The 14,037-nt window shown below is 46.6% G+C and overlaps 2 protein-coding genes across 2 annotated transcripts in view; one reads left to right on the plus strand and one right to left on the minus strand.

Moving 5' to 3' along the window:
* POC1A (POC1 centriolar protein A) overlaps window positions 1-14,037 on the plus strand; it is a 114,250-nt gene that overhangs the window by 4,499 nt on the left and 95,714 nt on the right. The gene's annotated exons all lie outside the window — the stretch shown is intronic.
* ALAS1 (5'-aminolevulinate synthase 1) lies at window positions 250-13,367 on the minus strand. The gene is made up of 11 exons (XM_060161683.1): window positions 13,349-13,367; window positions 12,759-12,977; window positions 9,381-9,608; window positions 8,465-8,614; window positions 7,832-8,054; window positions 6,566-6,750; window positions 5,538-5,717; window positions 5,041-5,205; window positions 2,678-2,946; window positions 1,798-1,960; window positions 250-564 (listed from the first exon to the last, which is right to left on the minus strand). The coding sequence occupies exons 2-11, from the start codon at window positions 12,955-12,957 to the stop codon at window positions 404-406; spliced, it is 1,923 nt and encodes a 640-aa protein (XP_060017666.1). The 5' UTR covers window positions 12,958-12,977; window positions 13,349-13,367; the 3' UTR covers window positions 250-403.

Raw genomic sequence — 14,037 nt, forward strand, 5'->3', positions numbered from 1 at the left:
GCCGTGTGGTGCCCTGTGGTGACTGCTCTCAGAACTGCTCAGGCTGGGGCGCAGCTGCGCCACCGCCTGGCTCGCATTAAAGACCTGCTAGCTTCCTGCGGACTGGGAGGTCCTGCTATCCCAGCAGGGTCTGGAGCCACTCCCAGAGGACCAGGATGTTTTTATATACTTCATACATCTCAACAATACAGACCAAGTTTAAAGGGATGAATGATTTCTTGATTCAGGAGCCAATGAAAAGAGGACCCATGATTTAGACAAGAATTTATTTTCAGGAATACACGTTTACTACAGATTAAAATTTAATATAATTTAATTCACATACAAAGACAATTCTGGAGAACTGACGACCTGGATACAATGTGGCCTGGGGTTAGGTGGAGTAATTGAGGGCGTGACACACTCAGGCCTGAGCAGACACCAGCTTGCTCATACCAAAGAAGTAGGATTTCTCTCTTTCGCTCATCACTTCGAAATGCAGCGGCCTCCTGCAGAAGTTGCACTCGGCTGAGGAATGTGGCTTGAGCTCCAGCCCAACTCGCTTCCACGTGGCCAGCAGATTCTCTGTGAGGAGCAACAGCTTTTAAAAATTAAAGGCAGTACATACCCAAGACAAATGGAAGCACATGCCCCCAACAAAAACTTGCACACAAATGTTCACAGCAGCATTATTTTCGTAATAGTCAAAAAGTGGAAATAACCCAAACATCCGTCAATTGATGGATAAACAAAATGTGGTAGATCTGTGCCAAGGAAGATTATTTGGTAAGAAAAAGAAATGAAGTGCTGATTCATGCTACAACATGGCTGAACCTTGAAAGCACTGTGCTGCGAAAGAAGCCAGGCATAAAGGGCCATATATTGTACTAGTCCACTTACATAAAATGTAATGTATAGGCAGAAAGTGGATCAGGGCTGATGGCTGACGGGGGCTGGGGATGGGGAGGGGCTGCTAAGGGGTGTGCAGTTTCTCTTTGAGGTGATGAAAATGTTCTGGAATCAGAGTGGTGACAGTTGCACCACATTACCTAAAAACCACTGAATTTCATACGTTGAAAGGGTGGAATTTGCGGTATGTGAATTCCATCTTAATAGGCTGTTATAAAAAAAAAAAAAGAGAGAAACAAAACCCGACTCTGGCTTTCCTTTACATGCCTTCAGGAAAGAAGTTGCTCCCACATGGCTCCACTGTGTCGGGCTGAGCACTCCTAGCAGAGCAGCCCTAAAGGCTCCAGGCAGGGGAAACACCTCGGACAGGGGTGGCGGCTGAGGGGAGCAGAACGCACCTTTGAGGCAGAGGCAACCAGGAGCAGCCCGTTGGTCTCTGCCTTTAGGTGGATGCGGGGGTGTGTGTGTGAAGGACTGGCTTCTACAGAACTATGAGAATATAAAATGCTGAACAATGACTCTCATCAGAAGGGGTTTGTGTGGAGTTGGTTCAGAGAACAGAGAGAAGTACAGAGCTGAGCTCTGGAGGCCTGGGCAGACTTAGGCCTTCAGAGGCATCTCTCCTGCAACAGCCGTGACCCGGCATCCTTGAGTCACACAGACAGGGGCATGGGAACAGTGAGTGGATTAGCAGCCTCCCTCAGCACTTCCCAAATGACTGCACCCTCCCGAAGTGAACGCAAACGACTAAGTGTCTTTTACAGTTTTATACCATCTGAGAACATTCTGAATTACTTGCAAAAAGAAGAGACAAATCTGAATGACTCTGAATGGCTTCAATTATAGACACTGAAAAGACAGCTTCATGCCACTCTCCCATGAGGTGCTGGCGGCTCCCTGGCTACTCACCCACGAAGTAGTTCATCATCTGTGGTGTGTGGTGGGGCGTGGGGGCGATGCGCAGCAGCTCCTCCCCCCGGCGCACCGTGGGGTAATTGATCGCTTGGACATAGATGTTATGTCTGCTCATTAGCTCATTACAGACCTCCGTGTTTTTAGCAGCATCTGCAACCTAAGTTTGATGATAACAGAAGGTAAGATCAGAACCGGATGGACCACCTCTTAGCAGACTAGTGACACGCGTGCCCACGTGGCTCAGGCTGGAGCCGCGTATGCAAGCCTGGCACAGAGGTAAAGCGCTGCCCAGACACCTGCGACTTAAAGGGTCCAGTGTTGTTCACTACAGACCAGAGAACTGAAACCATATTAGAAGTAAATTTCACACTGATCTCCCACCCAGACTCCGAATGGGGGAAACGGGAGCTTCTGTGACCCCAGTATGACGGTAGTTGGACGTGTGCATCCTGGGGATAAGGCAGCTTTTATACCAGCTCCACTACTCAGATGAATTCAACTGTGACACCAACAGGGCTACCCTTTGTAGCAGGCAAAGAAAGACCCATTTCAAAATTAAATGAATAGAAAGCCATACTTCAAAGCTAGCCAAGCTCAGGCTTCCGGAGCTTTCCAGATACAAGCTCTGTGTTTACCCTGTCAAGGCTAGTGCTCTGGAGGAGGAACCTCTGCTCCAGCCTGCTGGGTTCAAAGGCTTCATTCTCATTGTGAAGTCAACCAAAGGCAGAAACACGGCAGAGGGCCACTGGCTAGAGTCCCTCGCCCTGGCAGTCACCCCACCGCAGCCCAACTTCAGGAAGGCATGAACCAGGACATCTCCTGTTGAGTGCGGAGCCCCGGCCCCCAGCGAGTCCAATCACAGGCCGCTCATTACCCGGACGGGGATGATGTGACTGGGGCAGTGGACGACTGGGAGGCTGGCGTCCATCAGCATCTGCCTCATGAGCTTGACGTTGCGCTGGTGTTGGCGCCGAAGCACCCGGCCCTCGGTGCTCTTCAGGATCCGCACAGACTCCAACGCTCCAGCCAGCAGCATGGGCGGCAGGGAGGTGGTGAAGATGAAGCCCGCCGCATAGGACCGGATGGTGTCGATCAGGGAACTCGTACTAGCGATGTACCCTCCAACACAGCCAAAGGCTTTGCCTGGGAGGAGACAGGCTCATTTATTACAGCAACTGCCCTAAGTGTGCACAGCCAGGTGCTGCAGAGCCTCAGAGCACTCACTCTTCTCTTCCTCATCTTTGTTTGCCCTAAGACTTAAATCAAGCCCATTTCCAAACGGGAAAAAGCTGAGAACGTTATGAAAGGGTCTTGACCAAAGTCACAAGACCAAGCTGGTGTCCGACCAGGATCAAAGCACAGGTCTCCAGACCAGGCCTGGCACCGGCGACTGATCACAGCGTGCCTGAACCCCACGTGCCACCTCCCTTCCCACCCAGGCTGGCTGCATTCCCCCTCGCGCTGCATTGCGCCTGCTCCAGGACAGGGTCTGAGCGGGGGGCTCACTGTTAGAATTACCCCTGAGGCCGGAATGTCACCCAGCTAAGACATTAACTGTTTTGGCAGGGCTGGTATTAATTTCTACTTAAGTAACCACAAAACTCTGACAAGGAGTGTTTGCTGGATAAATATGGAAACTCAGACCCTGTTAGGGTTGATTTAGGGCCGGCCTCATTTTTCAATTCTTGTTAAGTCCCCTTGTATAATCGGTATCTCGGGTTTCAGGATTAATGACTCCAGAAGAGTCCTCCTTGATCTTAACATTATGTTCTGTAATTAACAGTCTTGCCTGAGCCCCACGCACTGCTGGGTTGGTATAGTCTCTGACAGTGGAAAATCTCTCTCTCCAGCCCTTTTCATCTCACAGTGACCATACCTTCAAAGAGCCCACGTCATAAGAGCTCTTTACAAGAAAAGGGCTGCTGGAATTAGGACGCATGAACAAGAGCTTTCCTCTCGGCAAGGCTCTGCCCTGCGAGGCCCCAGGCTCTACTGGTCTGCACGACGTTCTCACGCCCCTTCACGGTGCTGAAGGACGCTCTTTTTTGCCTGCCCTTCCTTTACCAACTGCAGGCTGTAAAGTGGCACTTTAGCTAACCACTACATGGTCTCCAGCTGCCTTACTAACTTTTGAAATCCTCAGATTTGTACAGTTGGACTTGCCTGGTGGTGCAATGGTTAAGAATCCGCCTGCCAATGGAGGGGACACGGGTTCGAGCCCTGGTCCAGGAAGATCCCACATGCTGTGGAGCAACTAAGCCCGTGTGCCACAACTACTGAGCCTGCACGCCACAACTACTGAGCCCTCGTGCCACAACTACTGAAGCCCGTGTGCCTAGAGCCCGTGCTCTGCAACAAGAGAAGCCACCTCAATGAGAAGCATGCCCACCGCAATGAAGAGTAGCCCCCGCTCGCCGCAACTAGAGAAAGCCTGTGTGCAGCAACAAAGACCCAATGCAGCCAAAAAAATAAAAAAAAATTTGTACAGTTTACATTTTTACCTCATAGACAAAAGAACGTCTACAGTAATTGTTTGTATACAGTTCATTTATCTTCTCCAAGCTGAGGTGGGTTCTATTGTTACCTCTATCATATTGATGAGGAAACTGAGGCACAGAGAAGTTAACCACAAACCCAAGGTCACACAGCTAGTGAGTTATTAAGCATGCAAGATTTACACCCAGCAGGCAGCATGGCTATGGAGTCTGGAAGAGTCTGGAGTTGCTCCAAGAGACACGGCCTCTCTATTGGGAGGAGCAGAGGAAATACAAAGTAGCCAGGTGAACTGGAATGTTCCCACCCGGTAGGCACAGAGCTCAGTGCTTCACAGCACAATGCCTTACCTGCAGCTCTAGGAGAAAAGCACTAAAATTCTTCTTTTTTATTTTTTTTTAATATAAGGGAAAAATCTGACGCACAGAGAGTAAAGGCTGTTGCCACGGCGTATACCTAAAGCCACAACTATGTTTGGAATGAGCTCAGATGGCAACAAATGGTACTTCTATCATGTTAGGCTGTGAGATTTACTTTGATTCTGGGGGCCATGCCATGACTCAAGGGATTCTGATAAGCTGTGCCACCACTCACTGAGGAAAGAAAAACTCACTCAAAAAAGTGACCCAGGCTTTAGATGCTATCAGACCATCTCCTCACCTGACCTGTTAGACCAGTAGTCCTTGGCCTTGTTAGAAGAAGGTAATTTTAGTGCAGATTACAGACTATGCAGAGTGTACATACCAAGTGTTCCAGAAATGATGTCCATTTTTGGCATAACTCCATCCCGATCGCCAATCCCTCCTCCTTGAGCCCCGTACAGCCCAACCGCATGGACCTCATCCACAAAGGTGATTGCTCCAAACTCGTGGGCCACGTCACACAGCTCTTCCAGTGGGCACACTGCCCCTAGGAGAGACCACAGACCGCGTTGAAGTGCTTGCTCTTTCACGAATTTCTGTTTTGGTAAGAGTTACAACACAACAACGTACGTTCTAAGATATTTTTAACATTGGGGAAACCAATTAACTTCCCCCAGTTTCTGGATTACCTTGGGGTTTGGAGCCTAGTAAAAGCCAGAGTAGAATATCTACATTCATCCCAATCTATACAGTGTCCCGCAACTACAAAATCCTGGCAAAGTGAAAAGAAACTACAAAAATGAAATAAATATCACACTTTTAAGAAGTTCAGGCCTTGTTTTCATTTAAGATTTCAGATTGGCCTCTACCTAGACTTACCGTCCATTGAGTGGACGGTTTCAAATGCGACAATCTTGGGGACGGCAGGGTCAGACCTCTGCAGCAGTTCTCGGAGGTGGTTGACATCATTGTGGCGGTAGATGTACTTTGGCACTCGGCTGTTCCAAATCCCTTGGATCATGGAGGCATGGTTCCCAGAATCAGAGTAAATCTCACAGCCTAACAACACAAAAATGCCATTTATTGCCATCTGCACCAAAGACAAATTATTTCCTCGACAGTCAAGGACAACAGACTTTGACCTGAAAATGTTGCTTTGCCCAGTAGGAAAAAGACCCTGTGTCGCAGTTTCTTCCTGGAAAAATAACTAACTAGTGCTTCTCCTCTGAGAAGGCCCATAGGTATAAAATAACCCAGTGGCATGCAACTAATCTGCTTTTAAATCTGGCTGTCTCACTCCAAACTCAATGGAAGATAACTACAGGGCTTGCCATTGCAGGGGACACGGGTTCGATCCCTGGTTTGGGAAGATCCTACATGCTGCGGAGCAGCTAAGCCCGTGTGCCACAACTACTGAACCTGTGCTCTAGAGCCTGCATGCCACAACTACTGAGCCCACGTGCCACGACTACTGAAGCCAGCGAGCCACAACTACTGAAGCCCGTGCGCCTAGAGCCCATGCTCCACCATAAGAGAAGCCACCACAATGAGAAGCCTGTGCGCAGCAACGAAGACCCAATGCAGCCAAAAATAAATAAATTTTTTTTTTAAGAAAGAAAGATAACTACACATAACTAAGAGAATTCTCCAAAGGATTTTCTTAGAGTACAAAGCACACTGGAAGCAATTAGCTTAAAGACAAGCCCTGCAAATCTGATTCTTTATCGTTATCATGTTCTACTGGCATTTATAATGTACAGTTAACACTTTATGCTCAGTTCAAGAACAAATGCTTCCAGTTACTGTCATAACTCTTGAGTGGTTCGGGTAAGCTTTCTTTGTTGTCAATATTCCTGTTACTACTAAGAAAGCCAGAAAACTCTAAGGCGCCCATGACAGCTTCCTACCTGGCATCATCTTAGCCAGAGTGAAGAGGGTCGAGTCGTTGGCCACAAAGCACGAGGAAAACAGGAGTGCTGCATCTTTCCCGTGGAGGTCAGCCAGCTCCTGCTCCAGGTCCACGTGGAATTTACTAGTTCCAGAAATATTTCTAGTACCCCCTGCTCCAGTACCATGCTGTTTCAAAGTGTCCCTTTTAAAAAAAAAAAGAGCAGACAGAAAATAAATCTCATGGTTCTGAATACGACGTGAACATTCCTCCCTCCAGGATCCAGGAGACTGAAACTGATGTTGAGGTAGCACCTCTCTCCCTGTGAACCAGAAGTTCACACAAGTTTCAACCCACTTCATCTCTAGACTGGGCGGGAGAAGGTCTCAACACCAGGGTGATGAGGCCTCTAGGGAACATCAAGAGCAAGTGTTAACAATCTTAGTTGAGTTTTAGTTAACTTACTGAGATTTCTTTTCTCTGACAAACATCTTTTTCTCCAATAACACGACCTCAGGCTCTAGAGGGACATCTTGAATGGTGGTTACCTAAACTCTTTGTGAACCAGTCCCGTAATGTTAGGCTATCTCTATTACTAAACCTCAGACTGGGCTCTCTCTAGCAAGCCTGCTTGGAGAGTTTGACCAGCAACTCTCTCAAGTGTTCCTAGCCATGGCAAACCTCCTGAAGGACATGAACGACAGGCTCTACCAGCCCTTTTTTTTTTTTTTAATATTTATTTATTTGGTTGCACTGGGTCTTAGTTGCAGCAAGCAGCCTCCTTAGTTGTCGTGTGTGAACTCTTAGTTACAGCATGCATGTGGGATCTAGTTCCCTAGTTGCAGCATGCATGTGGGATCTAGTTCCCCGACCAGGGACTGAACCCGGGCCCCCTGCACTGGGAGCGTGAAGTCCTAACCACTGTACCACCAGGGCAGTCCCTCTACCATCCAGTGCTGCTCGATTTGTATTTCTCCACCCACAGCCACAAGCCAGGAAGCCTCTGTGCAAGACTTGCCTGTGGAGGGGTAGTAAGTGGACATGTGTAGTCAATGAGCCCAGAAAAAACTCTCACAAAGGGGCTCCACCAACTATTTACACATTAGAGTTTCTCTGAAAGTAACCTGTACATATTTTTAAAGGCTAAGAAGAGCATTTTGCTATGGCACACTCTCAGCTGCTGAATATCCCCCTCATAAAAGATCCAATTTCTATAAATCATCAGTGTCTTGCTAAGTCATGCCAGTGACGTGCCAGTGACATCTGAAAACTGAAGGCTACTTACATGACGGCTCCACACACCCGTGGGTGGCAACTCATTCCTAGGTAGTCATTGCTACACCAGACGGACACCTGCTTTTTGGTGACGAGAGAGTCTGAGTAGTCATCTGCCATGGGGAAGAGCTGCGCCCTCCGGTTCACAGTTTTGAAAACTCGATAGGTATGGTCATTTTTTTTCTCGTCAATTTTCTTCTCAAAGAAATGATCATACTGAAAAGTGGAAACAGCTAAAAACCGAACAAAAGATGGTACAGTTTGATGGTTAAAAAGCACATCTAGGCTTTGGTGTAAGACCTAGGTTCCAATCCCAGCTTGGCCATTCGGGAGCAAGGAGATTCTAGACAAACTAACGTACTAAGTACTAAGTACTCATCTGGGCAAGTTCCTTGACATCCTTATCTTGAGTCTGTGTATGTCTCAAATGACAATGTCTGACCCCGTGAACAGACAGTAGGTATTAAGAGAGATGAGGCAGGCTATCAATAGGACTGGCATTCACTATAGCCAAGAGCATCTACTTGCATCAAGCAAGAGACATGGCTTTTAATCCACAACTCACCATGCAATTATACGTTTAATCTGATGTATGTTTAAGTTATAAACTCTCCTGCATCAGGCAAATAACAAGAAGACTCACATTTTGGCAAGTTATCTTGAAGAAGGTGGGACACTCCTTCTGGTCGTTGCTTTCGCATGATGTCCTGAAAGTTCTTCAGCAAACCACTCAGCTCCCCTCCATCGGTCTTCACACTAATCACACTGGGATTCACTGAGGTTTGGGCAACCTCTGTAACAAAAGTAACAAGAGGCAAAGGGGACCAATGTTCTATTCTGAGTCTACAATACCTTCCAGACATACTGTTAAAAATGGCTTACTGCCTAGTTCACAAAAATAGCCCATCATAACGAAAGTGAGATGTAACTGAGTGTATGAAGCTTTTCTTCTTCTTTAGTTACTGTTTGGTTTTGTTTTCAGAGCTACCAGTCAGCTTTGAGGAACATTAAAGTCCAAAGTTTTTTTTTTCTGGCTGCTTTGCCTTCCCCATCACACCCCCCCTACCCTGATTTTCTTCACAGAAAACAATTTCAGCCACTTGTATCATTTCTGCTGGGGAGAATTTCTGGGGACCTTATGTGTTCCATGGATACAGCCACAAGTGGAATTAAGGTTGCCACTCAATGACCACCACTAAGACACACAGCTTGGGAGTCCTAAAACTAGCACTTACTGCAGTAACACTGTTTTTTACCTTTTATCCAACCAAATGGTGGGAAAGAAACAAAGGACAACTGGTAATAGTTTATGCCTGAGGGATATTTTCAGAAATTAAAGAATTACTGTAAAAGCTGGTTACATCCTACACACACACACAGAAAAAGAACTCCCACATTTTGCCATACAGTCCTCTATCTTGATGACCTTCCTCCTCGGCCCTAAAACAGGAAGGTGCTGACACAAATACTACCCTAATAATAGTTCACACATAAATCTGAGGGTCTGAAAGAGCCACAGAACCTCTTCGCTCTTCTGATGGCTCGTGTCATCTGTTTACCTTCCCTCACGGCATGCATTTCCTGCACATCCTCCTGAAGCTCTAGGCTGGCTTTGCAGAAGACGCTGCTGCCGCCCTGGCTCATCTGGGCTGCCAGGAAAGGGCATTTGCTCGCACTGCCCTGGCTCGCGGCAAGGGAGGCGTGTCCAGACGGAAGCTGCGTGCCATCTGGAGTCTGCTGGGATCCATCAGGAGCCTGCTGCACCTTGGCTTTGGCAGTTTTGTTCTCTGAGGGGGGAAATGTTAAAACGGAAGCATCAGATCTGGTTGCACGGTACACAGAAGCCCACTTGTTTCTTTCTCTTGTTGCCTCAAAGACAAACCTTATACTTACTCTATCCCATGATCCAAAGACAAGTTTATTCTTATTAGGTTCTGCTAAATCAACTGTTTTCTCATCTGCCTCACTGGACACAATGTTCCTGTGAAGAGTTAACCGGCACAGTTCACCTACCTCTCAAACCCATAGTATTTCTCACTTATAAATCCCCAAAGTAGTATTTTCTGGTTCTAGACAGCCCAGCATTCTTGAGTTGAATTATTTCCAGTAAATCTACCCCAAGTACACTCAGCATATTTCATGCGAGGACACACTCTTGAAGGTAACTGGAAGTGGTCATACGGTTTTTTTCTCTGCTAATATTTCCTAAACAGATTGACAAAAAAAGCTTGCCATTGCTTAACAGATAAACTACCAGTTTTCTCTAAATGCCTCAAAGAAGTTCATGACTTAATGCAGTTGGCTGGTAAGCTTCTAGACTTCCCTCTCCCCTTGAGCAAATGCATTCATCTTCCTTCCAGAGAAGTCTTTCTTCATCATTCTGGAATCCTCCTGTGAGTCATAGGCTAGGCTCTCCTACAACTTGGGCAGTGTCTCAATACAGTTTGTATTAAAATCTATAAAGGAAAGCAAAAAAATTGCCTTGGGGAATTCCCCAGCAGTTCAGTTGTTAGGACTCCACCCTTCCACTGCAGGGGGCAGGGGTTCAATCCCTGGTGTGGGAACTAAGATCCTGCATGCTGTGCGGTGAAAAAATAAAATTAAAAAAAAACCTGCTTTCAAGTTCATTTCACTCACTATAAAAGTCAGTAAATACATATTCATTGTAGGAGGTCTAGAAAAATAGAGTTCTATTATTCAAAACATAACCATTGCAGACAACTTGGCATATTATCTTTCTTTACCCCTTATGTGTAGATTTAGAAAAAGTTGTACTTATTCTGTATATGCTTGTTTATTCTGCCCTTTTCATTATAAAGATCTACATAAGCTAGTAAATAGTTTGTGAATATCATTTGTGATGGATGCATGGCAGTCTATCAAGTGGATAAGTCACATTTTACTCAACCAGGAACAGAAGAGGAATCTACTGCTAGGGACAGAATGGTAAAAAACATAACTAACTCCTAAACAATGGTAAAGAGGAAAAGGAATCCTAGAAAGGATTAAATCCTTTCTAGTAAAAAACATTCTTTTCTTACAAGTCCACATCCAGAGAACACACCTAACAGAGCCTGTAAGGTAAATTATTCCCTAGAATTAAGTGATATCTGAAAAGCTTCGTTCTTTCCTGGCAAAGACAGACCGAAACCAAATCTCTGATGTCTTTATTAAAAGCAAAATTTAAAAATTCATATACAAAATAAAGATACATGTGTTAAGGGAATTCCCTGGTGGTCCAGTAGTTAGGACTCAGCACTTCCACTGCAGGGGGCTTGGGTTTGATCCCTGGTCGGGGAACTAAAATCCCGCAAGCCGTGCCAAAAAAAAAAAAAAAAAGATACATGTGTCAAAAAAATCACTACTTTAACAAATTTTGTATGATTCCACTTATGTGAGGTTTATAGAGTAGTCAAATTCATAGAGAGAAAGTAGAATAATGTTTGCTAGGATCTGGGGTAGGAGGATGGGGAGTTAGTATTTAGTTGGCTCAGAGTTTCAGTTTGGGACAATGAAAAGAGTTCTGGACACTGGATGGTGGTGATGGCTGCAGAACAATATGAATGTACTTAATACCACCGTACACTTAAAAATGGTTGAGATGGTAAGTTTTATGTTATATGCATTTTGCCACAGTAAAAAACATAATTAAAAAAAGAGAAAACTAGCATCCGTGCATTTAGTTGGAGCCGTGTGACGAGTTCTGGCCAATGGATGTTGTCTGTTGCTTCCTGGCTAAAATATCCGAGAGCTGGTGGGGCTGAGTATTTGATGATATTAGGAAATTGCATCATTTTTTAGGTGTGATAATGGTATTGTGATGGTGCTTTTAGAAAGAACTCATAGGGACTTCCCTGGCGGTCCAGTGGTTAAGAATCCGCGCTTCCACTGGTTCGATCCCTGGTTAAGGAACTAGGATCCCACATGCCACGTGGTGTGCCCCCGCCCGCAAAAAAAAGAAAGGAGTCATATCTTTTGAAGGTGCATACTGATATTTACAGAGGAAATTTCTGGAATCAGTTTCAAGTTAATCCAGTGGGAGCAGGCGGGGTGAATGGGGACACAAGTGAAGCAAAATTGGCCCTGGATTGATTATTGTTGTTCATAATTGAAATTTACTGTTATGAAAAGTTTTAAAAAGATGAGCTGGTTTGAGACCCTCTCACTTTCCCCTTATGCAATAGTGACCCAAAAGCCACCTATTTCAGAGTTAAAGCTGTAGGACACCAGAGTGTGGAACCCCAGGTCACTGCTTAGAACAGAATTGCCCTGATGACCCAAAGTGGACCTTGCGTGAACAAGGCAGAAATCTTTATGTGTTAAGCCCTGAGATTTGGGGGTTGCTTGATACCTCAGTGTAGCCTAACCTAACTGAAAAACTCACAGGTAGAGTTGACTTTGAAGATGGTTTAGCCTGGAATAGCCTATGTGGTCTGGAGCCAGACAAAGAGATAAGGTATGATAAGTGACTGCATAAGAAACTACCAGGAATTTGGGAAGGCATAGCACAGAAAGGAATTGAGGGCAAAAGGCACAGGTCAGGCAACATAGCAAAGGCAAGGAAAAAAAAAAAGAAGAAAAAAAATCACAACTTTAAAAGCTACAAGCTTCTACATTCCAACTCTACATAAAGATTCCAACTTTACATTTACATGAACCAGGAACTGACAACTCACAAACTCCAACAGACACTGACATGCAATCCACAAGGTGGAATGCTGGCCACTGTTTCACCTTTAAAGATGTGAAAACTAAAACTGCCTACTTTGTGGGGTTAGGATGACAATTCCATGAGATAATCTATGCAGAGAACTGACCCTGGCACCAAGTAACCGCCTCGTGTGACCCTCATCAGCACTGTGCGTGAGAATTGCTTCCAGGGTCTTGTAATGAATGCAAACATCACCACTCTCTACTTCATTGCTAAGGACACTTACTCTCGTTGGCTGGAGGGGTTTCTTTGACCTGCTGGCAGAGTACTGCTGAAGCGGACAGGGCCCGAGGGGCTGGCTTGGCCCCAACTTCCATCATCTTAGGGCAGTTTTGGGCATAGAACAATAGAGATTTGCCTGCCTTCTGCAGAAAGGCCTGAGGCACTCGGGATAAGAATGGGCAGCGGCGAACAACAGTCTCCATGTCCCGGAGGTGCACTGATCCTGTACAAAGATGGGGAGTGATACCAACACTTGTTAATAATCACGCAAATACCACTCCAAGGTCACTGGGTTCAGGTGTCACCTGAAATTTATAGCAAGGGTACTGTGGGATACTAACAAGTCTCACTCAAAAATGTCTAAGGACAGCACTGATGAGGGACTCAACTAAGAAGTGGTGACCACACTCTACCCAGATCACCTTCATTCCCCAGCTCCATACAAAGGCACCTGCAAAACTACTTTACCAAATACGGTAAATACTGATGATCAATAACCAAGGGGGTGGGACTGGAGGGACAAGTCAGGAACAGGTTTAGGAGGTCAGAGGCTCCTTGAGGAAGATACACAGTGCAGAAGTGCAGATAACACACCTTGGCACCCACCCAGGTGAAGAAGTGAGGCCAGGGAAGAAGCCACTGTCATCCATCAAGGCAGAGAAGACTCTTAGGGATCCTGATCTTCTCCGGGTCCCTACACTCCCAGACCCCAAGAAGGCATCCAGTCCGGCCCTGGGTTCCTGAGGCCAGGATTTCCCCGAGGTTATGCCCCTACAGCTCCGTGAACTGGGCATAACTGAGAAAGGAGGGGGCATAAAGAAGGCCAGGGATACGAGGGGAAGCGCCGCTGGGGCTAACTGGGAAGAGACAAGGGCTGAAAAATGAGGGCCGTGGGTCTGGTGGAAAGTGGTGGTCCTGGGCAGGGGAGGTCTGTGGTTACCCGGGGCGTCGAGAGCTCGAGAATAACGGGAGGTGTCTAAGAAGGGAATTCGAAAGCGGTCAATTAAACGGGGAACGCCGTGAGGGGGCCGATCACGTAGAAGATCGGGCATATGAAAGTTGACCCCGAGGCGGCGGGTGATTGGAGCGGTGGGGGATGGGGTCCCAATGGCCGGAGTAGCGGGGCGCAGGCAAGCAGGACACGCGGGGGTTGTCCCCGGCCGCGCCGCATCCAGAGCGCGGGGCCCTCACCTGCGCGGGAGACTCGGCGGAGGCGGCGTCGGCGGCGTCGGCGGCGTGTACCCAAACAAGGGTAGAAACAAACCCTTGCCCTTATCCGCGAG

The sequence above is a fragment of the Lagenorhynchus albirostris genome, chromosome 10 (genome assembly GCF_949774975.1).
Source record: "Lagenorhynchus albirostris chromosome 10, mLagAlb1.1, whole genome shotgun sequence".
Taxonomy (NCBI): Eukaryota; Metazoa; Chordata; class Mammalia; order Artiodactyla; family Delphinidae; genus Lagenorhynchus; species Lagenorhynchus albirostris.

Bases quoted from the DNA above. Each gene is read 5' to 3' on its own strand.
- ALAS1 (XM_060161683.1), bottom strand. From the start codon at position 12,957: ATGGAGACTGTTGTTCGCCGCTGCCCATTCTTATCCCGAGTGCCTCAG. The intron at 9,609-12,758 runs GTAAGTGTCCTT...TTCCCCCCTCAG, and splicing joins AACCCCTCCAGCCAACGAGA to AGAACAAAACTGCCAAAGCC. The intron at 5,718-6,565 runs GTAGGAAGCTGT...TTGTGTTGTTAG, and splicing joins TCTGGCTAAGATGATGCCAG to GCTGTGAGATTTACTCTGAT.